The 24,121-nt window shown below is 54.3% G+C and overlaps 1 protein-coding gene across 3 annotated transcripts in view; it reads left to right on the top strand.

Moving 5' to 3' along the window:
• The window catches only part of LOC123928975 (protoheme IX farnesyltransferase, mitochondrial), a 130,688-nt gene extending 125,606 nt beyond the window's left edge, over positions 1–5,082 (top strand). For all 3 annotated transcript variants that reach the window (XM_045984089.1, XM_045984090.1, XM_045984091.1), the window contains exon 7: positions 4,437–5,082. In XM_045984089.1, coding sequence (XP_045840045.1) covers positions 4,437–4,924 — 488 coding nt within the window. In that variant the 3' untranslated portion in view covers positions 4,925–5,082. The remainder of the gene's footprint in view (positions 1–4,436) is intronic.
• Positions 5,083–24,121: the final 19,039 nt, after the last annotated feature.

Genomic DNA, 24,121 nt, shown 5'->3' with positions numbered 1-24,121 from the left:
CAGCCCCCGGACTAATCCAAGCCTTCCTGTTCCGGTTCACCTTATCTTGATGAAGAGAGCAATTTGTTTTACATCTTTTGTAGGAGCCCAGGCAGTTGTGGCCCATCAAGTAGAACCGTGTGGGGGTGGTGGTTTTCTGATTACAATCCATTAAGGCTAAGCTGTGATTTCTAAAGCTCTTTCATTTGTGACATGAGCCAAACCCACACCCAATTTCCTCTCGCATAGAAGGCAGCATGCTACTCTTATGAAAATGATTTTTTTAATTATGTTATTTTAAGCAGAAGCATAACCGAAAATGCAGATTGAGCAAAACAGAATACTCCAGTTGGCACACAAAAAAGAGGGCTTTTGAGAAAGGCAAGCAAGAGCCCACATTGGGGCCTGGATCATTTTAACCGTTTCCAGCCCGGTTTCGTGGCGAAGTTGGCTTTTTCTCAGCTCTGTTCAACACAACAGCAGAAGGGCTACCGGGTCTTGGCTTCCCCGATTGCCCTTCCCTGGTCTGAGCCCTCACTGACATGCCGTCTCTTGCCAGGATATGTCTCAGCCTTGTCTGTCCCCTTCCCCCCAACCCTGGTTGTCATCACTGCGGCCCATAATCTGTTCAGATCCTTTGGGTAGGAGGCCGGTCCCAAACAGCGGGCGGACTGCTCCCAGTATCTCATGTTCAAGACCTCAGAGTGCCCCAAGGCCCTGAGAATCTAACAGCGCCCCCTTTCCTGGTCCTTTTCCATCAGCGCACAGACGAGAAGTCCAACCTTCCCCTCCTGCCCTTTCCAGTTCCCCAGGGGCACTCACTGTCAAGACAGAGACTGTCTGTTTGTCCCTAATGGAAACAAACTTTTTATAAAGGTCCTGGGACCCCCAATAAACGGCAGATAGAGTTTCTCCTCCCATCAAGCCCTGTCTCTGCCCAGTAGCGTCAGCATTTGAATTGGCACCGGCAGTCCACGTGGGGCAGCAGCCCTTCCAAGAGAAGGGGCTGGTATGTGTGAATATCCCTGTGGCGGCCCGTTAAAGAATCTTTTCATCCGTAGGAGGAGAGTGATGTCACTCACTGGCAGGTGGTCGTGAGCAGGAGTGTCTAATTCCCCCACCCAAGGCCTGGCATGTGACCGCCACAAGGCATTTAACCGGGATGTCTTGCCGAAACCCCAAACTCAGAATGGCCCCAAATAGAGGTCTCCGTGCTCCACCATGAGCATGCTCCCCGGTGCGTGACCTCGGTGTTCCCGACCTGAGTACAAGGACTGGTGTCTGCCACCCCCATGGCTCCCACGACGTGGCCCCGCGGTGAGCTTTCCGCTTAGTTGGAGCACGAAGCCCATGCTGCCTTTGGGAAGGCCTTCCCTGAGCCGACTGGGGTTACGTTTACTTGAGCTAAAATATAGACGTATCAGGTTATTTATAGATGGGCTTAAAAGGGATCAGAGGGACTTGGCAGCAACCCTGCCCTCACAGGGATGCGTGCATCGAGTCTTGGTTGTTTGGTAATCGTGGAAGGCTGTGAAGGAATTGATGGCCTTCTGGAGCCCACGAGACACCGTCCCGGGATCCAAAAGCGGCCCCCAGGCCTCCGCAGTCTGCACCCACGCGAGCCCTACTTGATACGCTCCAGCTGCCTGACATGCTGAACTCAGAAATGGGCACGCATCTGCCCCGAACGACAGGAGCAAAAGTCACCACTCTGTCTGTGGGGTGATGAGAAAGCCTGCCCCTGTTGTCGCTGCACAGCCCACACTGTCGAGGAATACAGATCAGAGATTAAAAGAGAGGCTCCTTCCCTCCTCTGATCCTCCTCGGCATGGGCACCACAGGCCGCTGCAGGACCTTGGAAGCCCCAGCCTGGTTTTCTGAACGATGCTGAATTATTGAAACTGCCCGCTGAGTTCTGTTTTAGCGGTAGTATGCCCCAACCCCCCCTTCTCTGAACATTCCCACAGATGAGGGACTTAAAAGATCCTCATTACCTGAAATAGGACCGTGGTTACAAATTTCCAGCCTCTGTGCGGGCCAGTGCTGGCTGGGGTAGATAACACAGCAGGTTAGGGAGCTCTCAGGTCCCTGACCGGGGACCCCCAGGAGGCACTCTGGGGTCAGGAGCAAGGTATCGAGGCAGAGCGTCCCAGAAGGGGGGGGGGAGGGGAAGCAGAATCCTAATAGACCTGTGGTTCACAAATCAGTGCCAGAAAACAGCAACCTCGGTTGGCTTTTAGGAAAGCCTTCCTTTCTGCACGTGGGCTCCCGCTGATGCGTGTGACGACCCTTTACTGCAGTGGCATCGAGCACGTTCTATATTCTCCTCCAGGGATGCAAAGGAAAATGAACGTTCCCTTCAGGAATTTGCATTCAAGCAGAAAACACGGAAGCGCATAATGATGGGACACCAGGGTTTGCCCAGTGGTAGACGCAAGTGTGAGTAGCTTCCAGACACGCGTCCTAGCTCAGACCCGTCCTCACGATTCCCTGGTTGCCATCGGGATGTCCCAAGGGTGTGTCAGGCTGAACACATTCAAGGTCACACATGCACTGTCCTCCCTGTCTCCCCTGTTTGTCATCTCAAGGAACGGCCTCTCCACGGGGCCCCTCTTGATACCTCCCTTTCCCTCCCCTCATTTCACACTCGCTCCCTGTCCCTTGGCTTCCCGAAGGAAGGCCTCTCAATGCACCTCACTGTCCCCACCTTGATACCAGCTCCTGTCCCCTCTCATCTCAGCCCCTGATGGGGCTCCGCTACCTGCTCGGGGCCCCTCCAGGGTGTTCTTTCACAGACTGGTCGAGATACCACGGCCCTTTCCTCGCCCCCTCCCAAGTGCATACCCCCCTGTGCACACATGTGTGCACACACACTTAAACAAGTTACCATCTCCCCAGGCTCTCTGTTGTGTTTACAATCAAACCAGTACTTGGCAAGAGCTGGGCGTGGTACGTCACTTCCCACCTGACCCTCCAGCCACACTCGCTTCCTTTTTTGACTTTGATACATTTTTTAAATTATCATACAGGCCAACTGGCCTTTTTTTTTTCTTTCCATAGACAGCTCTATGAACCCTAACACATGTTCTCGTCTCCTTTTAATACCTGGCTACACCGTGCCCCTTCTTGCCCCTTTGTGACGACCTCTCCGTCTGCCAGCCTGCAGGGGACCAGGTCACTCTGCTCAGCTCCCGCAGAGCTCAGCTCCGATGTCCCTTCCTCAGCGATGTCACCTCCGCCCACCTCAGCTGGGTCCTGTTCTGTGCCCTGGTGACACAGACTTTTCCTGCACAGCTGTTGCCTGGTGAGGTAGATTCACTAGTGTGGCTCTTGATCCAATTCCCCGCTGGTGAACCCCCCCACACCCCAGGAGGGGCACGTGTGGATTTCTGCTCGCCATCCTATCCCCTGCAGTGCTTGCCACTTGGTAGTAGGTGCTCAGCAAACACTTCTGTGTGTGAGTAAATGGGCAGGGAGGGGCTCAGCCAACACTTCCATGCATGAGCAACTGGTCAGGGAGGTGCTCAGCCAACACTTCCATGCCTGAGTAACTGGGCAGGGAGTTACCTGCATGGGAATGAGCAGCCCTGTAGGCAGGACTTGGGGGAGGCAGCTTAGTGTGGTAGGGGATCCAGTCTCCGCATCAGACAGACTCACTCTGAATCCCTCCTTTACCTCTTTTTATAGAATTTAACATCCTCTGAGCTTCTTGGCTCACTTGGTGAGCATAAAACCTAACAGCCTGTGGGCAGGATTAAATGAGCTAAACTGCATGGAAGTCTCAGTCTTAGTAGGTGCCTGCATCTCGCCTTTGTGGGTGAGGGGAGGCCCTGCTCCAGACAGAGGGGCTCGATGCTGCTCCAGACCCTAATACATCCTCGGTGAAAACCCGCAAAGCCCACGAGTTCTGTTCCGCTCGGGGACCGTGGCCCTTCCTGCCGCTCCGCGGATTGGACGCTGCTGTCTGAATGCCTCCTGCTTGCCGCGGGCTGCAGGCGCTGTGGAAGGTGCCGGACCCCAGCCCCGGGAGCCCTGGCGGCCCACGGTGGAGCAGGCAGGACGCAGACAAAAGCCGCGACGCCGAGCGCGGGCCCCGGGCGGCGTTTAGAACCTGCTACCGTCCTGGGGAGCAGGGAGCCGCCAGCACCGCCCCCCCGGGGGTGGGGGGCTCGTCTGGGAGGCCGGGCCAGCTCGGGACGCGGCCCTCCGCCTCCTCCAGGCGCCTCGCTGGCAGGAGAGCCGAAGCCTCGCTCGGAGGTGCCCCCGGGCCGGCGCGGGGGTTTCTGCGGCCGTCGCAGTGCGGTGGGCGCTGCGTGGACGGGAGCCCCGGGTGCTCATGTCCCGGGGCGGGGAGGGGGGTCTTGGGGACCGGCTTGTCCCGGGGCGCCGGGGAACGCTGCCCCTGGGCCCCTCTGACCACAGCCCCTCTCTGCCTCCCCGCTCCCGCCCGCGCACAGGAGCCTTTCTCCTGGGAGGGATCCTCTACTCGTGGCAGTTCCCGCACTTCAACGCGCTGAGCTGGGGCCTCCGCGAAGACTACTCCCGCGGCGGCTACTGCATGATGTCGGTCACGCACCCGGCGCTGTGCCGGCGCGTCGCGCTGCGCCACTGCCTGGCGCTGATCGCACTGTCCGCCGCCGCGCCCGCGCTCCAGGTCACCACGTGGGCCTTCCCGGTCGTCGCCCTCCCCATCAACCTCTACATGTCCTACCTCGGCTTCCGGTTCTACGCCGACGCGGACCGCCAGAGCTCCCGGAAGCTGTTCTTCTGCAGCCTGTGGCACCTGCCGCTGCTCCTGCTGCTCCTGCTCACCTGCAAGCGGCCCGCGGGCGCGGCGGGGCCGCGGGGGAGCCTCGGGGTTGAGACCCCCGGGGGCGCGGGCGGGAAAACCAGAAGCAGAAAACGGGACGGGGAGACGCAGTCTTCTCTGCCCCCTTTGCGGTGAGACGAGACTGGGGGATCCTGGCGCTCCGGACGGGAAATGCTGGGTGTAGTACGAGATCGTGCAGGGACGTGGTGCTCAGCGGTCACCGACGGTCTTTCTTCTTTTCCTCATAACGTCCGAAATGCCCCCCAAATAAATAGGTTGGCTCAGGTGATGAATACGAAGAGACTCTTGTTCTCTTGAAGGGTCTCCGACACCCGCGTTGTTTTTCTTCTTCCTCCTGTGGATGTACCAGGGCACCTGCTCCTCCTCCGGCCACCCGCACCCGCACACGCTCCCCACCTGGCCGGCCAAGTGGCCGGATGCCCCCGGAGCACTGGGACTGTGTCTGCGTCCTGCGTCCTCAGGTGTCTGCAGGGCCGCGAGGGAGGCTGTGCGCGCCGCCGGCCCTCCCTGGGGAAGAGCCAGGCGCCCCGGCTCCGGCTTTCTCACGTGTACTCCCAGCCGCATACCCCCCAAACAATAACAGCACCAAGGAGGCGCTGCTGCCGGGCTCCGGGAGGAGAATTCCAGACGGTTGCCCGGGGGATCTCGCCCAGGACTGCCGGCCCCGGGCCCACCCCCATTACGAAGCACGAAGCGGAATCAAAGGCATCTTTATAGTTGGCCTGAAATACAGGAGGTGTCTGAAGCGTTTCCTTCTGGAAGGGTGCGCTACACTTCCCACCAGCAGTCCGTCTGCCTCTGACCCCTTACTGTCCCCCTCTGGCCTCTGCTGCCCACCGGAGCAGGGAAATCCGGGGAAAGGTGAGCTGGCCTAGCCAGCCACAGAGCTCACGTTCTTGTCCCTTTGGTGAAAAACCACATTTCTCTCTAGGTACCTTCTGAATCCAGAAAGTAGTCCCATATGTCCAATGGCCATAAGATGCTTGAGCTGGACTCCTCTCCGGGATTGGTCCAGTTCCGGGAATTGTGTGAGTCACCTGTAGCCCGGTGTGGCCTCAGTCACCTGTGGTTCGTCCCATCCGTCCTCACATGCACCACTAGTGTACTGTCAAATCCCACTTGCTGGGAGGTCTTGATGCTTAACCGGGTCTTTGCTTTACTCCTCTCCTGGGGCGCTGCCGCCCGGTAGGAATTCATTTTGGGGAGTTTAAGCAACATTCAGACGGTCCCTGCAATGTGCCTGTTCTCAGACATTTCTAAAGCATCAGATACCATCTGACCCCTGTTTCCACTTATCTGCAATATTACCTCTTGGCTGTATCCGGGTTCTGGACTGTGGGGAACATGGCATAGGAATGTCTGCAATGTGCCTGTTCTCAGACATTTCTAAAGCATCAGATACCATCTGACCCCTGTTTCCACTTATCTGCAATATTACCTCTTGGCTGTATCCGGGTTCTGGACTGTGGGGAACATGGCATAGGAATGTCTGCAAAGAACATCAACACCCTGTTGCAGCCTTCAGATTCATAAAATGCCTCCATTCTCTTTTCCTGCCGCAATAAACCGGGATGTAAGAACAGAAGCGTGTGTGAGGTCCTCTCTTCAATCACCTTGTACAGTGACTCACTTTTATGGGCCAGCAGACGATTAGAACGCATCAGTATTTCTGTTCAGTATTTCTGTGCCAAGGTGGTGGAAGTGAACACACTGGGTTTGTTGTTGTTGTTTTGTGTTTTTGTTTTTGTTTCTGTTTTTTTTAAGTGGGGAAGAGAGAAAGCAGAGTTCCTGCCCAGCACCGATCCTGACTCGGGGCTCGATCTCAAGACCCTAACCTGAGCTGATATCAAGAGTCAGACGCTTAACCAACTGAGCCGCTCAGGAGCCCCCAGACTTGATTTTTAATACTTGTACACTGCAAAGAATAATGAGCATAATTATTAAGCTTTGGGATTATTCAGAAGAAAAGCCATAACCCACCTGCCCTCACCCTCCCTTCGGTTTGGAATCCCCCAGTCGCTTCTTTCCTCCCAAACCAGCACAGAAATCATCCTTAGTGCCTCCTAGGCCTCTCGTTGGCCTGCTGGGAAAATACCAACGGCTTGCATACCGTCCCCGTTGGGCAAATGAATTTACAGCTTTTCAGTGCTCAGACCCAGTTTTCTCTCCGGGGATCTCCCATGTGAAGCCACCTTGAGGATTTCCCGCCATGCGTCAGACCTCCCTGCGGACACCCTGTTCTCAGATGACCCCTCCACCTCCCCAAACCCCTGCCCGGTAGGTCCCAGTGTGGAACGTGGATTTCAGGATCCGGTGACCGCCCCCCACCCCCGCCCCCCTCCAGGCCCCAGGATGTTGCTCACTCCCCCGGAGTCCTGGGGCACCTTGTTTCTTTTTTTTTTTTTTAAAGATTTTATTTATTTATTTGACAGTCAGAGATCACAGGTAGGCAGAGAGGCAGGCAGAGAGAGAGGAAGGGAAGCAGGCTACCTGCTGAGCAGAGAGCCGGATGCAGGGCTCGATCCCAGGACCCTGAGGTCATGACCTGAGCCGAAGGCAGAGACTTAACGCACTGAGCCACCCAGGTGCCCCGGCACCTTGTTTCTCCACACCTAACCTTGACCACCTTTCCTAAGGACTCCGTGCTCATCAGCATTATCGAGGTGGGTGAAGCCTGTTCTTTAATGGCGGGAAGTCTTGCCAACACGACAATTTCCTTCAGGTGTCACTTAGACGCCTGCAGTACGGCCTCAGGGGACCCAAAGTTAAGTAAAAAAAAAAAAAAAGTCTCTGTGTTTGCTTCCCCTGGTCCTTCCCACGTGTAGGACCCTTCTCCCCGGGAACACCTCCTGGAGTAGTGTATGGGAGCACAGCCTGGGACGTGATCTCTGGACTCATCAGTTTTTACCCGGGTCCTTCGGGCCACTCGGCTACAAGCGCGGGACTAGGCCCCTGGGGGCCCTGACGGGGTAGGGGCTACAGGAGCGGGAGGAGGGCCTGGAGATATGAAACAGGATTGCACCGGGAGGCCGGTTATTCTAGAACACAGCAAACAAACAAAAGAGGAAAAGGACGCAACCGGCTGCTTCATCATTAGCTTTTTTAAAAGCATGCTTCTTAGCGCAGTGTTCCTTCTGACCCTGGGGAAACTGTACCAGCCTTCCTTTATTTCAGGAAAGCCACCGTATCTGTTCTAAGGATAAAACCACATTTCACCAAAGGCTCGGTCTCTGGAAGCCTGCAGCTGCCCAGGGAATGCCTTCCCTGCCCCTAGGACCCGCTTTTGTCTTTTCAGACATAAAAATGGGCTCCATAGAAACACCTTTCGACAAATGTGCTTTGAGCACCCCGTTTGCTCGTTCTGGAAGAGAAAAGGCAAAACTGTCGAGAGCCGTGCTTGGCTTAGAAGCTCCTGCCCCTGGTTCACCCTGGTTTCTGCCCACCCTGCCCTCCTCCTCCCCTCCTGTCTGCTGTGCTAGGGAAACAACGGGGACCCAGCACTTCTCTGCCAGGCGGGCCTTGCTGGGAGCCCAGCAAAGCTTTTCCTGCTTGCTGCCCCTGGTGTGACGGGAGGCTCCCTCCTCTGTTTCTGCTAGAGCCGGGTCCCCGATTCCCCGACACGCCCCAGGTGATGGGATACTTGTAACTGACCGCAGAAGGGTCCCTTCTAAGGACATGCTCATGTTCCAAGAGAACAGCGCATTTGACTTGAACGTAGATGGGGATGTTGCCTTGGTTCTTTCTTTGGAATTAGAGCCCCACGGGGGATGACCCACAAGGCTCTGCTGCTGTGGGGGGCACGTTCTCTCCCTCTGGTCGGGTCAGTGGTTTCAACCAACCAGGCGTCTAAGGCAAGAGGAAGATAAATAGGGTCCGGCCATCGGTGTGGACACTTGGCGGACTGCTTTGGGGTCTTTCCCATCAGCTGTCAAACTGTAGGTACGTTTCTATCTGCTCATCTGCATAGATAGAAGTAAGCAGGTGCAATACACTCGCTTAGTCTTTGTTGGAAACTCAGAAATATTACAGTTTCCCTGCATCTTGAGGCCACAATTTCCTAACCAAAAAGAAGATGTGAAGAGATATTCTGGATCAAAGAAGCCCTGGTTCTCATTTCTTGATTCGGGTTCTGTCCCACTGTCACTGGGCCCCACTGTCTGACCTCCCCGAGCTTGCGTGACAGGCCCAGCCTGGGTCGCCGCTTACAGCGACGCATCACAGAGTCCGCCGGCTGGAAAACGTCCTGTCCTGACTCTGACCACCCCTCACCTCCTCTCCTGCCCACTGGCTTGGGTTTTCGACGTGTTTCTGGGCTTTGCCTGCTCTACCTGGAGACCGCCACCCAGCCAAGCACTGTTCTGCTGCATCCGTCTCCCTTAGGATCCATCAATACACAACCTGCGTGTTGTATTTACCTGTCTATAGACCGTTCCCTGCTTCCCCAGCACCCGCATTAGACTCGAACCCCAGTAAGGCAGCACTCTTTCTCACCGCTGTGTCCACTGGCACCTAGAAGCAGGACTGACCCGGCCGACGATCAGTCAGTGACAGAAGGAAGGTGTGGGTGGCTTCTGGGGAGCCTCGGGGGGTGGGGGGGCAGAGCTTGAGGAGGGACGACTGTCTCTGCTGGGGTCCTGGACCAGCCCTTGAGGGTGGAGAGTGGCACCTGCCCCTGGGACCGAACCTGGGGCAAATGCAGCTTCGTGCTCAGCAGACTTGACCCAGGATGAGTTACTGTCATTTCTCGATTTCACACAGTTTCGGTTTTCCGAATGCGATAGATTTTTACCACTTCCTCTCTCTTCGGGGCTATCTTGGCTCGAGTACTTAGCAGAATAGAGACTTTAGCTGAGTGGACTTCTTGGCCATTATTTCTCTCTCTGGCCCCCCAACCCCCACCTCTTGGAGGGGGGGGGCTTTTTCAAATACGTTAGCCAAGAACTTAGTGTCTTGCTACCTTTTTCCCCTAAAGTCATTGGTTGGACTCCTTCCCAGCACCCATGGGATCCGCTAACACACCGGTTCATAACTTGGGGGACCCATCTGAGAAGTGCAAGCCAAGAGAACGGGTGCAAAGCTCAAGTCAAGGTCAAGAAGGCGGGTCGGTCGAATTGGGTGGGTGAAAATGGGGGGTGGGGGGGGCATTAAAAGCCTGTCTCTCCTCAGAAGGCGGCAGCCAGAGACCCTGTGGGCTGGGGGACCTCCCAAAACTACACTTAGGGGCCAGCTCCTCTCACTAAAGCAAAGCCCAGTGCAGAGCTGGGGACTGGCGGGAGCAGGGAGGGTCACCGGGCTCCACCCCAAACATCTGGAGATGGCGAGGTGAGCAGGACAAAGGATCCAAGAGGCCATCAGCAAGACAAACACAAACAAGACCTCCCCCACACCCCTTCCCAGCTTCCACAAACACAGACTGAAACAAAGCTTCCAGCCGGAGGAGGGACACCTTCCCCGCTCCCCCGCCCAGGGCTTGGGCTAACTCAACAGCCATTCAGTCTCTTATCCTGAGCAAATCAATCCCCCAGGGCCCTGTGCCGCCTGATGCGGGGCAGAGGTGAACCCAGATCTGTCCCTGACCCCGGGAGTCCGCTCTGGAGATCTGCGGGGAGGGAGGACCCCAGGGGCGGAGTGGGAGTCACGGGAGAACCCCGTTTCTGACCCGGAGTGCTTGGATGGTCTTCACCATCTCCGGGACCTGGCGCCTTGCCATGGGGGGCTGGCTCAGTCCCCCTGGGTCTCCTGGGCACCTAATGCTCCAGGATCCTGGTTCTTGGGTCTCTCAGTTTGACTCTTGGACCCTCTCCTCTGGGCTCCGTGTCCATGGCAAAGCCATCTGGCGGTGGGGCCTGACCATCTTCTGACATATGAGCCAAAGTGAGCCTGCGACTCTCTGTGCCCTAGTCACACTGTCCTCTCTTTAAGGGGTTTTGCTGATGCCCAGGCATCGGCACAGCCGGACTTCTGCATTCCGGGAAGAATTCAGCATCAGCCACTGGTCATCAGGCGGAACGCAACGGGTGAGGGGAACCGGAGGGCCGAAGGCATTCCTAGCATGGACCAGGGTGAGCAAGGCCCCACGGGATGTCTCGTGGAGGGTCTGGAAGTGTCTGGAAAAACAAGTTCATGGCTGGAGTAAGGGTGCAAGGGACAGATGGGGGATGAGATTGAAGACATGGAATTGGCAGGCTTTGTATATGCCTCAGGAAGTGGTCTGGACTTCACCCTAGGGGTAATGGGGAGCCACTGAAGATAGCAGGAAGACAGCAGGCCAGGGACGTGCCTTAGAAGTAAGAGTCAGGCCGTGGCCTGGAAGGCGGACTGGGAGAACTGGGGAGACGAGCCAAGGATAAAGGGTCTGAACCTGGGCAGACAAGGGAGAGGGGCAAAGTTGAGGCAGAGGGAAACCCACAGGCCGGGTCGGGTGGTCGGCAGAAAGAAAACACTGGGATTTTCTGGGGTCGCAGCTTGGGAGACAAGGTGGTGCAGTTCCCTGATGGCCTTGACCGCCGGTCTGATCTCCTGCAGAAGACCCAGACCGCCTCGGCCTGCCCCCACCCCTCATGCACACAAGCATGCCTCCCCCAAGTATGCAAACCACCGACAGCCCGAGCCTCTGCCTGGAATCTCCCCAAGAAAATCTTGGCCAGTCCTCGAGCTGCAGTCACATGAGATTGGCTTTGCACACTAAGAACCTGCTTACTCAAGACGACGTGCACCGTCTTTGGGCTGAGAGCATGGCCCCAGGCTCCCCTCCAGTCCAGTGCTTCTGCCCAAAAGGTTCTAGAACAGGAACTACATACACACACACACACACACACTCTCTCTCTCTCTCTCTCTCTCTCTCTCTCTTCCTTCTCCCCACCCTTCTGAGTCTCTCCAATCTAAATAACCCACCAGCATATTCATTAATTCAAGCCCCTCAGGCAGCCACTTGGCCCTTGTTCTCTAAAATATTGGTGACCTCTCCAGAACTAGACGGGGAGAAAAATCCACAGCTACTCTCCTAGCAGAGTGTGCCCTCCTCCGTTAACCGTTAACCAAACTTTGTCTTGGTTTGGATTCTCAGTTGCAAGGGACAAGCCTAATTAAGAGAAGGAATGTGTTGGTTCCTGTAGTGAAGCCCGGAAGCAATCCGGCTTCAGGCATGGCTCCATCCAGGAGACAATTTGTTCCCTCTACTTGCTGTTGGTGCAACTCTAGGCAAGCTCTCTCCCCTTAAGATGGGGGAGCCCCTATTATTCACAAATACTTGTTGACTCCTTTACTTGTGACAAACTACTTATCCAAACGTAGCAAGAAAGGAAATCTTGGTGGGGGGGGGGGGCACCTGCGTGGCTCAGTCTGTTAAGCATCTGCTTTCGGCTCAGTCCTGATCCCAAGGTCCTTGGATCAGTAGGAAGCCTGCTTCTCCCTCCGCCTCCTGCTCCCCCTGCGTGTGCACTCGCTCTGTGTCTCTCTCTCTCTCTGTCAAATAAATAAATAAAATCTTTTTAAAAAGGGGCACTTGAGTGACTCAGTGGGTTAAAGCCTCTGCCTTCGGCTCAGGTCATATCCCAGGGTCCTGGGATCGAGCTCTACATCGGGCTCTCTGCTTAGCAGGGAGCCTGCTTCCTCCTCTCTCTCTGCCTGCCTCTCTGCCTGCCTCTGTCTGTCAAATAAATAAATTAAATCTTTTAAAAAAAAATTTAAAAATAAAAAGGAAGGAAAGAAGTCTTGAGATGCTGGCCTTAACTGGCCTGAATTAGGGTTTGTGCCCTTTGTTGACCCACTCAGCCGGGGTCAAGTCAATCCGAGCCCCAGTACGCAGGCAGTGATCCTCTCCTGTGATGAAGGAAAGGGACGTACCTTCTAGTCTGGTCCTCAGGGAGACTTTGGGGTCAGGGCACTGAGGAAGTTTGCCCTTGTCAGGAGCCCCAAAAGAGCACTCCCAGGCCTGGAGGAGGGGTGCCAGCAAAAGCAGGGCTCAGCCACTCGGCGCACCCTCAGTCCCTCCCACCCATGACCCCGAGTGCAAGCAGAAGGTTTTGTGGCTGATAAGATTGGTTGTCCCAACCCTATCACACCTGTGGTGGGGGAGTCGCCGTCAAGAAAGACCACACCTATTTGCTGGTGCGGATTGAAGTCAGTTATCACAAGGCCATTGACAGATGAAAACCCAGGGCATCTCCCTCCCTGCTCCTTACACCACATCAGCCGCACCCTGGGATTTCCCAAGCCAGCCCCCTACTTGGGGACGCAGAGCCTGGAAAGAGCCCCCGAACAGACACCTCTCGCCTTTAGACGCTTTCTTCTCTATATAAGATGTTGCTCGGAAGACATCTCCGCTCTCTTAGGAATCATCTGCGGAAAACTCTTCCCAATGGAAGAGCCAGGAGTGAGCCAGCCAGTCCATTTTTCACAGCCCCTGCCCCCTACCCCGAGGCCCCAACCCTGGGCATATGCAGCGAGTGGAGGGTGAGGCCTCTCCCTGCCAGCCCGGGGTCCGTCCCACCGTCCCCATCCCACGGTTCCCCAGCCACCAGCCTGCCGGGGACCCTCTCCCCGCAGCCGCGACCCTCGGGATGGGGGAAAACATCTGCCTGGCCCAGTGCTCCCGCTCCAGGGCAGTGGCCCTCTCCCTCAGAATTGTCCCTGCTCCCTCAGCTAGAAAGGGACACTTGGCATTCCCCGGGCGAGGTATTTTAATGCTAATTTGTTCAGTCAAAAAGAGGAGCCCAAACAGATGTGGGCCATTTGGCTGGGATGTGTTCACTTGTTAGCAAGTGCAGAAGCCTCGTTGGCAAGATATTAAATATGACCTTGGCTCCTCACGAACACTTCCGATTTCAAGAAAGGAAGGGAGGCCAAGGCCGCATCCTATACATCAGCCTTTCAAAGAGGCAGAAAGAGGCAAACATTTGATAAATCCACTCGGGAAGGAAAGAATTAGCCAATTAATCCGCGATCGGCCACCACCGCATCTCGGGAGAGGTGGCGGGTGTGGGGTTAGGGGGCGAGGACAGTGCGGTGTCAGGGTTCTCAGGGCCGGGAGAGGTCGAGGGGGACCAGCGACCGGCGGGAAGGGCCTCTGTCCACAATGAGGATGATGCCATCCAGTCCCTACACCTGCTCTGAGAGGCAGACCACCGTCATCAGTGACAGACCCCCAGCCCAAATGGATGTCCAAAAGATATCCATTGGCTGCTGGGCACAGCAGCGGTCCAGGGTGGCTGGCCCCGTCTGCGGGGCGTGGGGTCCGCCATAAGCCTTACTTCCTCCTCCTCCTCCTTTTTCTGCCTCTTGCACAGTCCCGTCCCCCTTCTCACTCTTGAGGTCACTTTGCCTTCCCCCAGCTGGTCATGCTGGTCATCTGGAACCACCCGTGTCTCTTGAAATAGCTCTCGTTCCGGTGGCTAACGTGCCCTCCATCATGGTCAGTCTGTGAGTGTGACCTGCTTCCCGGCGGCCCCGGGGTCCAGGCTCCGGGGCAAGACAGTCCATTCCCACAGTCCATTCCAGCTTCAACAGGACGCTTCGGCTTAGCTCGGAAGGCAGAGACGCAGGTGGTCCCTGGAGCCGGGATGTTGGGGGAGACGCACTTCAAGTCCAAGTGGACCCCGCACGACAGGCGGGCTCTGGGGTAGCTGGGCTTCCTTGCTTCAGATGAAGAGCTGGTGTACGCCCCTCGCCTGGCTCCCATCCAGCAGGTGAAGGGGGGCGGATGGCCAGATGCTCACGCCTGCACCTGGCCAGCTAGAGGTGACCGGAGGAGGATGCCCGCCCCCCAGGGTGGCCTCAATGCAGCTCATGGTCAAGGGCTTCAGCACAGCCTTGACACGGTCCACACATTCTCCCCTGTCCTCCAGCTCCAGACCACCCCCCTCCCCGTTCTCTCTCAGCTGGTGAACCCACTCCCTGCCCTCCCACCCTGAGAAAGGCAGCAATCAAAAGAGAATTTCTACAAAAGAGGACGTCTGACTCATCACCCACCTTCCAGCATCTTCTCCCAGGAGTCGGCTCGCAGGCGGGTTTCCAGGAGGGGCTGTTCCCTCTAAAGCCAGACCCTCTCTGTGTGCACTAATCTGATCCCCTCTCCTCTGTCCAGAAAACCTCCCCTCTCCATCCTGCAACACGGATGCCCAGTTCTCACCAGGATCTCTTCCACAAACACACAAACATGCCACGTCTCCCATTGAAAAGGAAAACAAAACGAAAACCCCTCTTGACCACTTCCTCTCCAGGCTGGCCCCCTGCGTCTCTCTTTGCTCCCCTTTGCAGCAACATTCGAGAGAGCCCTCCGGAGTTGCTGTTTTCAATCACCTCCCCACGGTGACCTCTTATGCCCACCAGGTTTCCGCGCCCCCCGCCGCCCTCCAGCTCTGTTGTATCCGCTGGTGTCAAGGTCACCCATGACCTCCACGTTGCTAAACCCAGTGGGCAATGCTCCCTCCTCACCTGACTTGACCTCTTCGCAGCCCTGGACCCAGCTGCAGGCTTTCTGTTCCTCTTGGCTTCTAGTAACCCCAAGGCTGCTGGAGGTTCTTCCTGTTTCACTGGCTGCTCGCTGTCCGCCCCGGCTGGCGGTTCTTCTACTTCAATCTCTGACCCTCTTCCCCTTCCTCCCCCTCCATGGCCCCTCATGAGCCCGGGCAGTCCCACGACTGGAACCACCAGCCATGCACCAACACCCGGAAGGGGGCTCTCCGGTGTTGACTTTTCTAGCTCATTCCAGTCTCGGCTCTCCACCTGCCTCATAGGCATTTCCATTCTGAGGTCAAGACACGTTGCAGACCCCACGTGCCCCACCAGACTCCTGATCTCCCAGCCCCGCCAACATCTTCCCTCCCAGAGCTGCCTTCTCCGTTCGCTCCGCCAAAACCTTTACACCCTCCTCTCTTCCTCCGCTCCGCCTCTTTTCCTGAAGACCCTGCTGACTGGATCTTCAGAATGGAGCCAGCATCCAGGGGTCATCCCCGGTGGCTCTTGCTGGGGGGAGGGGGAGGGCTTCAATGGCTCCCTTCCTTCCTTCCTTGCCCTTCCACTGCTGGAGAGATCATTTTTAATCTTTAAATTTAAATTTAAATCATTTACATCTTCTCTCCTGGGCGCCCTGCAGTGGTTCCCCAGAGTAAACGACCCGCCAGGCCCGCCAGGTGACCCCAGGACCCGTCAACCTCAGTCCCCGGTGGGCTCCCCACCTTGCGGCCTTCACGCCAACCTCCTGGCCCCCTTGCCATCTCCATGCAGGCCTGGTTCACTTGGGTCTGAGGCTCTTTGCCAGATGGTTCCTCCGGCTGCAACTCTCCTTCTCCAGATGGCCACAGGACTCACCGGCCACCATCCCCTCACCCGTCCTACTGTCCCCCGGAGCGCTCAGGGCGCTCTAACGCAATGTGTCCTGGGCTGTCTGTCTCCCTCACCCATTCCTTTCCTCACCAGATGGTACAGGCCTCCGGGCAACATCTTTGTTTAGTTCACCTTCGATCCCAAGTCCCTCAGATGATTCCAGGCCTGTCGCCGATCCCAAGACCGTGTTACCGAAAGAGTAACACCGAGCACGTGAGGGATTTTCTGACTCGAAAAATGTTTTCATCAAGTATATTCGTCTCCTGTTACTGCCTGATAAGCTACCACAAACTTACAGCTTAAAACAACATGCCATTTACTGTCTCTGATTTCTGTGGGCCACTAGTCGGAGCACAAGGTGTCCCGGTCCCCTGCTCAGGGTCTCACCTCACAGGCAGGTCCCCTCAGAGGCTCCACCAGAGAAGGGTCACCTTGCAAGCTCTCTCAAGTTGTTAGCAGAGTTCTCCTTCTATGGTTGTAGCACTGGGGTCCCATCCGTGGGACAGCTCTCAGCGACGAAAGGCCACGCCAGCTTCCTCCCATCACTGGCCTTCTCCAAAGACCCGCTCACAGTGTGGCAGCTTCCTTCTTCCAAGCCTCCAAGGGAGAAGAACCCCTCAAAAACAAAACACCACGTTATCACGGGAGTGACAGCTCGTCCCCTTCGCCATGTCCTTTTGTACAGAAGCAGGTCACAAATCACACCCACTTTTCTCAAGGGAAGATCATCAGACCACGTAACTTTTCTGTCTCCTCCTCCAACCTTTTCTCTCCTGATACTGCACAACAAGGACGTTGAGAAGCGTTTCAGCTAGGACGGGCTAGTTTACGCCGCAGTAACGAGTAACCCCAAAAGCTATCAGTTTATTTTTTTTAACATGCTTAAAAATTTTTTTTTGTTCAAGTGACAGGTGCACTGTTGGGGGCTCCGCTGCGTGTCCCTGAACTCTGACACCCAGACTGAGAGAGGCGCCCTCTCCTTCAGTGTTGCTGATTCATGGAGCAAAGGGAAAGAAAGCCCTAGAAGGTCTCCCACTGGCAGTCCAGTGCTCCAGTTCAGGCATGAATGTCGTTCATTACTTCTATTCAAAATGCTTCCCCAAGGGGCCAGCCTGTATAACCCACTGTTTCTAAGGGCAGAGGCTGAAAGATTTGGAGGAAGAACCCATGATGCTCATAGGAAGGCTGAGCCAGAGCCAGTGGGGAGCTTTGTTCGTGAAAGAAGTTGAAAGAAGATCATTTACATGAAGGACATTTCGTGCCAAGCAGATAAGCATTAAAGAGCCCTCCACGGTCTGCAAGGGTCTCACTTCAAGGTGGAAAGTTCCAAATTAGTCCTAGATTATTTAGGGACTGGTGCTTGGAAACAATGACTAATAAAGGACCGCTGATCGTGCCTCAGTGCGCCTGCTTCTTCTTCAAGGTCATTGGCTTTCATTTGTGTTTGCCCATTTTTTTAATGTGCCACAAACGTCAAACTTAGCTAACATTTTTTCCTTAATAAATTCTCATTGCTCCTGAAGAAGGTCATCGGTCCCTGGAGTGGGATATTAGAAATAGCAACCCCTACAATGTGGAAGCAGTCGTGTGAGTCAGAGGGAGCAGGGCTCCTTCAATCTCTGGTTGAGACACTGGGAGTTTTTGTTATATTACGGTGTAGTGTTCGGTGAAATGTTGGCTTTGATACCTTGGAAGTCAGTCCACGGGGTTATGGAAGCTAAGAGTCTGGGGCTACTTTCCTAGATTTGCGGAACAGATGAAAACATACATCTGATACAAAATCTAAAGTTCCTTTCAACTCTGATATTCTTACATATCCTACTTACGCCTATCGTTGAGCTGCTCAAGAATAGTACACCTTTAAAGGAACTGCCTGTCCCCCCACCGCCTTGTGAATTGCCCTAAGCTAGTTCTTTATTCGTAATTAAATATTGCTCTGATCTCATTGTGACTCAGACTTGTAAATAATCTAGACAAGATTCAGCAAGAACAACAGACCTGGTTCTTAGATAAAACCCTGACTCTGCTATTCACCTGCCAGGGAGGGCAACGTTGGTTGGCATGTACCCGCCACTAAATGGGGGCAGTGGTCATTAGTAGACCCCTCATATCCACTCTACTTCAAGTGATGAGGCAATTGCCCCAACCACTGCAAACCCACCTCCGCTTGCAATGGAATTGGCTTGAGAATGGGCATGAGACTTGGTCCTGGCCAACGAGTGGGCGAGGTGGCTTCTGGGAAAGGTCTTCCCTAGTATGTAAGACAAGGGGCCACCCCCTCCTCCTCTGAGCCTGTGGTGCCTGGATGGGACGCCTGCAAATGCTCCAGGGAGCACAGAGCCAGAAAGTCTGCAGCTAACTGCAAGTAGGGCCTCTTGCCTTGTTATTCGAGATAATGGCTTGCCTGTTGTTTCAACAATCTCAGCCATCAGCAGCCAAAAGCATCCTAATTGGCGACATGAAGGGGATGATACAGTCCCCTTCACTATCTCCCCGCCACACATGGCCTTTCCACAGGGGTACCACTGGAAGCCCCAAGAAATGGTTCCAGGAGCTCTGACCTGGGTGCCCCCCTTTACCAGCCAGTATGGACGAGAAGACGGTGAGTGCAGATGGGGAGGCAATCTCCTGCAAACACAGCCTGCGAGAACCGATGGAACATGCTGGGCCACTTGGCTGATATCCCCAAGATCACGGGCCAGTGCTCTCCATCTGCTGTTTTAACTACAGCCTGTAATCTTGATTCATAAGATGTCCACTAGGATTTTTCACCTAATTGCTTTAGAGCAAATATGGTCACCTCGATGATCGCAATGCCTGAGATACAGATGGACGGGGCTGGGAGATTAGCTCAAGAGTTAAGGAAGCAGGGATGAATCCGGGCGCCTTTTCCATCTTGGAGGGCCAACCAGTTTTCGTCAACCTCAAGGACATAAACATGCTTAGTGGGTATGGACCGCAATCTTACTGTCTTTCCTGATGAGATGGGTCCCGGCTGCCATGGCTGCATTCTGAGCCCAGAACAGAGTTTCTCATCCTCAACGCTACTGATGTTTGGGGCCAAATAATTTTTTGTTGTAGGGGAACCTCTCCTGTACCATATGTACCGTAGGGTTTTAGCTGCATCCCTGGCCTCCACCCACTAGAGGCAGTAACACTACCCTGCTGTGAAAACCAAAAATGTTTCCACCCATAGCCAGGTGTCCCCTGAGGAAGGTCATCACCCCCTCTACCCCCCAGTGAGAACCAGTGTCTTAGAATTACTCTCAAGTAGCAAATCACCTTGTCTTCACCACCAAGCCATCCATGCCCCTTCATTCCGGTAACAGCTCCCTGGCTTCTCTACGTGGAACTACCCGCTTCTGTCCTCAGGGGTTGGGATGAGGTTGACTCTACACCACGGGTGACATGTTAGCGAGGCTGGTCAGTGGGAGCACGGCCTCCTCTTGGCCACAGCAATCTGGTCAGGACTGATCATGTCGTCCGACTCATGACCAGATGATTCAAGCTTAAGACTTTGAATTGAACTGTTGGAATTGCGCTTTTGAGAAGGTGAGCCTGGTATTACTGGCGGCCGTCTTAACCCCTGAGAGATGGCCTCGCAGACACTAGCCACTACAGGTGGAAGCCGAGCAAAGAGAAGGGGAGAGGCTAGTGCCTGACGACATTATCCGAGACCCTGAATCCGGCGGTGACTGGTGCTAGGTGTCTCCCTCAGACTTTCCATTTTGTGTTATTGCCTCTCACTTGCAGAGAATCTTTATTTCCATATTTGATGACTTTTGATCGATCAAAACTATCATTTGCAGTCTATAATTTTGCTTGACCTTCCCAATATTCACAGCCATTGCTTGCAGGAGGGCTGTAGCTGCCCCCAGAACTGCACTTGCCTCTTTCCTGCTTTCCCTTCTTTTTGGCAGCTCTCAAGGATGCTTGGGGGCTGAAGGACAAGGACGAGGACAGGAAGAGTAGATGGGATGGGATGGGACCCTCTTCCTCTGGGACTGGAGAGTAGGGTAAAGTGATGGGTAAAGAGACAGATAGTGTGGGCACCTGGGTGACTCCGATGGTTAAACGTCTGCCCTCAGCTCTGGTCATCATCCTGGGGTCCTGGGATCAAGTCCCATGTTGGGCTCCTGGCTCAGTGGGGAGCCTACTTCTCGCCCTCCCTCTGCCTCCCGCCCTGTTCATTCTTTCTTTCTCTTTCTGTATCTCTCTCTTTCAAATAAATAAATAAAATCTTTAAAAGAAAGAAAGAAGGAGAAAAAGAAACAGATCACGTGATGATTAATTTTATGTGTCATTTGACTCGGCCACCGGGTGTCCCAATATCTGGCTAAACATTATTCTGGGCGGGTCTATAAGGGCCTTTCTAGATGGGATTAGCATTTGAATGCGTAGACTGAGTAAAGCAGATTGTCCTCCACAGGTGAGTGGGACTCAGTACTTCTATGGAAGACGTGAAGTGCGAATTGTCTCTCTGCCTGATGGTCTTCTAGTGGGGACATTGGTCTTCTGTGTTCAGACTCAGACTAGAGCCTGCGTCATCTGCTCTCCCCTTCTCAGGCCTTTGGACTCAGAAGGGACCCTTTTCGTTGACTCTCCTAGGTCAGCAGCTTGCCTGTCTGGGACTGCAGGTGTGAGACTTCTTGGTCTCCATAACTGCGTGAGCCAGTCCCTTATAATCAATCAATCAGCCAATCAGTCAATCAATTTCTGTTTCTCTGGAGAGTCGAAACTAACACAGAGAGGTTTTGGCAGAACAAAGGTGCAAGGAGGAAATCTATGCCTTACTCTGAAAACGAGCTTTCTCTCCCTTGCTTGTTTCCAGTTCTCTGATACGGAAGAGGCCGCCCCGTTAACCTTTGCCACTTCACTGAGATGGGAGCCTATCGCCTTAGAAAGTTCCAGTGAAATAAACTGGGAATATAGACAAGGTGTCAAGGAATTTTCAAACGTCTTTACGTAACTGGGAATGACTTGGTCATTTCTGGGTTTGCTTTTGCGAGCATCTTTTATATCTTTGTATCTTACCTACATGGGACCACAACTACCTGGACAGAAGCTGCCTCAACTGAAAAAATAAAACAAACATATTATATGTAAATTTTATAGACTCCTCCCCAAAGCACTGTCTTTATTTGTGGATTATGGGCAGCTAGCGTAAGACTTACAAAGACTAATGGTGACTCATAAACCCCACCGTGGTTCCCTATGTCTAGAGCAGTAAGATTAACATACTTTGAGACTGCCCTAAGAGATAAGACCCCTACCACCTAGAAAAAGAACATACACTTAAAAAATTTTACAACAATTTCAGGGGGTCCGTGGAGCCCCCAAAGAAATCAGGCCATGGGGAGAAATCAGGCTGTCTCTAATTCTGGGGAGGTGGTTTCCTTTTTTTTTTTTTAATATATATTTTTTGGGATTTTACTTATCTATTTGAGAGAGAGAGAGAAAAAGAGAGAGAGAGTAGGGGGAAGGGCAGAGGGAGAGGGAGAAGCAGGCCCCCCGCTGAGTAAGGAGCCTGATGTAGGGCTCGATCCCAGAACCCTGGGATCATGACCCAAGCTGAAGGCAGATGCTTAACCCACTGAGCCGCCCAGGTCCCCTGGGGAGGTGGTTTCTTAAGAGATGTTTGCCCTGCTCTTTTCAAGCACCTATCTCAGGCAGACGACTCCAAAAGCTTGGGAGAGCACGTCGATTTGCGTAGTCCACGTATGATGGGGTGATCGTGCCTTGAGGAGCCGGGCAGATCCAAATTTGAATCCTGGTCTGCCCCTCAGCGGTGTGACTGCGGAGAGGTGTCGCCGTCTCTGCGAGCCCCAGCCTGGGTCCCCATCTGCCAGGTGGAACAATCCCTAGTCATTTCAGAAGTCAGGGCGAACGATTGGAGTAAATAATTCATATCCTTTGCTCTGTGCCGCAGCCTGACTAATGATTTTGCTGAATGGCCCAACGGCTTTGGCCTCGTGTAGACACAGCCAGCTGCCGTGTCAGTAGAACAAGACAGAAGACAAAATCGTAATGCCTGAAATGTAGGGTGTGGGCTTGGGCGTGGGTTTGCCTGTCAGTGTCTGGCTGGGTTTCCTTGTCTGCTTTAGGCACTCGTCCTAGGCATCTGAGCTCTTTTCTGTTTCTGTGCAGGTGCTGTTTAGACACACCTCTCCACCCACACACATACATACACGCACCGACGTGTGTACACGATCGATCCCCCTTCCCTCCCCTCTACACACCCCCCCCCCACATTCTCCTGGCTCCTCTCCACGCAGGAACACATCTGCCCTCGTTCCGTCGCCCCGTGTCCTGGTTCCCTGGGGCTGCTCTCGCCAATTCCCACTGCACCATGGGCTTAGGACAACAGAAATTTGTCCTCCTGGTTCTGAAGTACGGAAGCACGAAGTCAGGACTACCGGCCGGAATCCAAGATGTCCAGAGCAGCGGGTTCCTTGGGGAGAGTCTGGGGGTGAGTCCTCCTTGCTTCTCCCAGCTTCCCTTGGTTTATGGTTTATGGCCATATCACTCCAATTTCTGCCTTCTTTGTCACACTGATGTAGGAAAGACGTTATTAGGGTTTGAAGCCTTCAGCCAAGAACTCATGAGACGTCTTTGGTGAAAAGTGGTGGTTTTATTAAAGCACGGGGGACAGGACCCATGGGCAGAAAGACCTGCACCAGGGTCAGGAGGAGTGGCCCATTCTATACTTTCAAGTTGAAGATATGGAGAGAGGTTAAGTCTCTATGGGATCTTGGAAGCCAGGTTTCCAGGACCTTGAGGGGGCTATGTATTGCTGGGAAAAGGTAATTTTTTTTAAAAGATTTTATTTATTTATTTGAGAGACAGAGAGTGAGAAAGACCATGAGAGGGGAGAAGGTCAGAGGGAGAAGCAAACTCCCCGCAGAGCTGGGAGTCCGATGCGGGATTCAGACTTGATCCCGGGACTGCAGGATCATGACCTGAGACGAAGGCAGTGACTTAACCAACTGAGCCATCCAGGCGTCCTGGGAAAAGGTCATTTATTACTGTCTAATGAGATCTTCGTCATGAGACCTTCAGGGGTATACCGGTGGGCCATATGCTTGGGGGATTTAGAGATAAAGAAGTTTCCAAAGGAATTCTTGTGCGTTAAAGTGGACTTTACAGGGTCCTGGCAGGCAGTGGGGTGGGTGTGGGGCACGGTTCGGGCTAGGATTGCCTTTTGCCCTTAGCAAACTATTAACATCCAGGCAGTTGGGGCCCTCGAGGAATGTCGCTCTACCCATTTCAAGGACTTGTCAGTGGGCTCTAGGTAGTAAGGAAATTTGATCATTTTTCTTCTGCCTTTGTTTCCCACGTCAACATCATCTTCGTGTGTGTGTGTGTGTGTGTGTGTGTGTGCACGCACAATTCTCTCCACGTGTCTCACATAAGGACTTGTATCCTTAGGACCCACTGGGATCATCCAGGATAATGGATAGTCACACTCTGTCCCCTCGCTCTCCCGGCTGAACCCACACGTGCCCCGGCCACCCAGCCACTTCCGGCTAGTGTCGCCTGAAGTTCAAGCCCCTCCTCTGTCCAGTACCTGCCAAGTAATCACCGCCCACAGTCCCTTCTCGCCAGCACTCACCTCCGCCCCTGGGATCGCCTCTACCCCGTATTTAGCCTTCCATCTCCCCTCACGTCCCCGCCAGTAATCCTCATTGACAACAACATCCATTTTTAATGAGCCCGGAGTTGCCTTTGATCTCCTGGCTCCCGGCCTCCGGCCTCCGGCCTCACTTGACTTCAGCCCTACTTCCCATCTGCCACCCACAAGGGAGCCGTGTCCTTGCAGCCTGGCGTTCCCCACACCCAAGTCCCCACAGCAGTTCTATGGGACACAAATTTTGTTCACCTCGGATTTCCCCAACTGCCCTCTTCCTCCTGTGTGCGTCTCTTAAGGCTGCCACCGTGAAAACCACCGCAGACTTCGTGCCTCAAAGCCACCAAGGTTTCTCGCTC

This window comes from Meles meles, chromosome 18, assembly GCF_922984935.1.
Source record: "Meles meles chromosome 18, mMelMel3.1 paternal haplotype, whole genome shotgun sequence".
In the NCBI taxonomy this organism is placed as follows: Eukaryota; Metazoa; Chordata; class Mammalia; order Carnivora; family Mustelidae; genus Meles; species Meles meles.
Note: the sequence above shows the minus strand (reverse complement) of the source record. Positions and strands in the feature narration are given on the sequence as shown.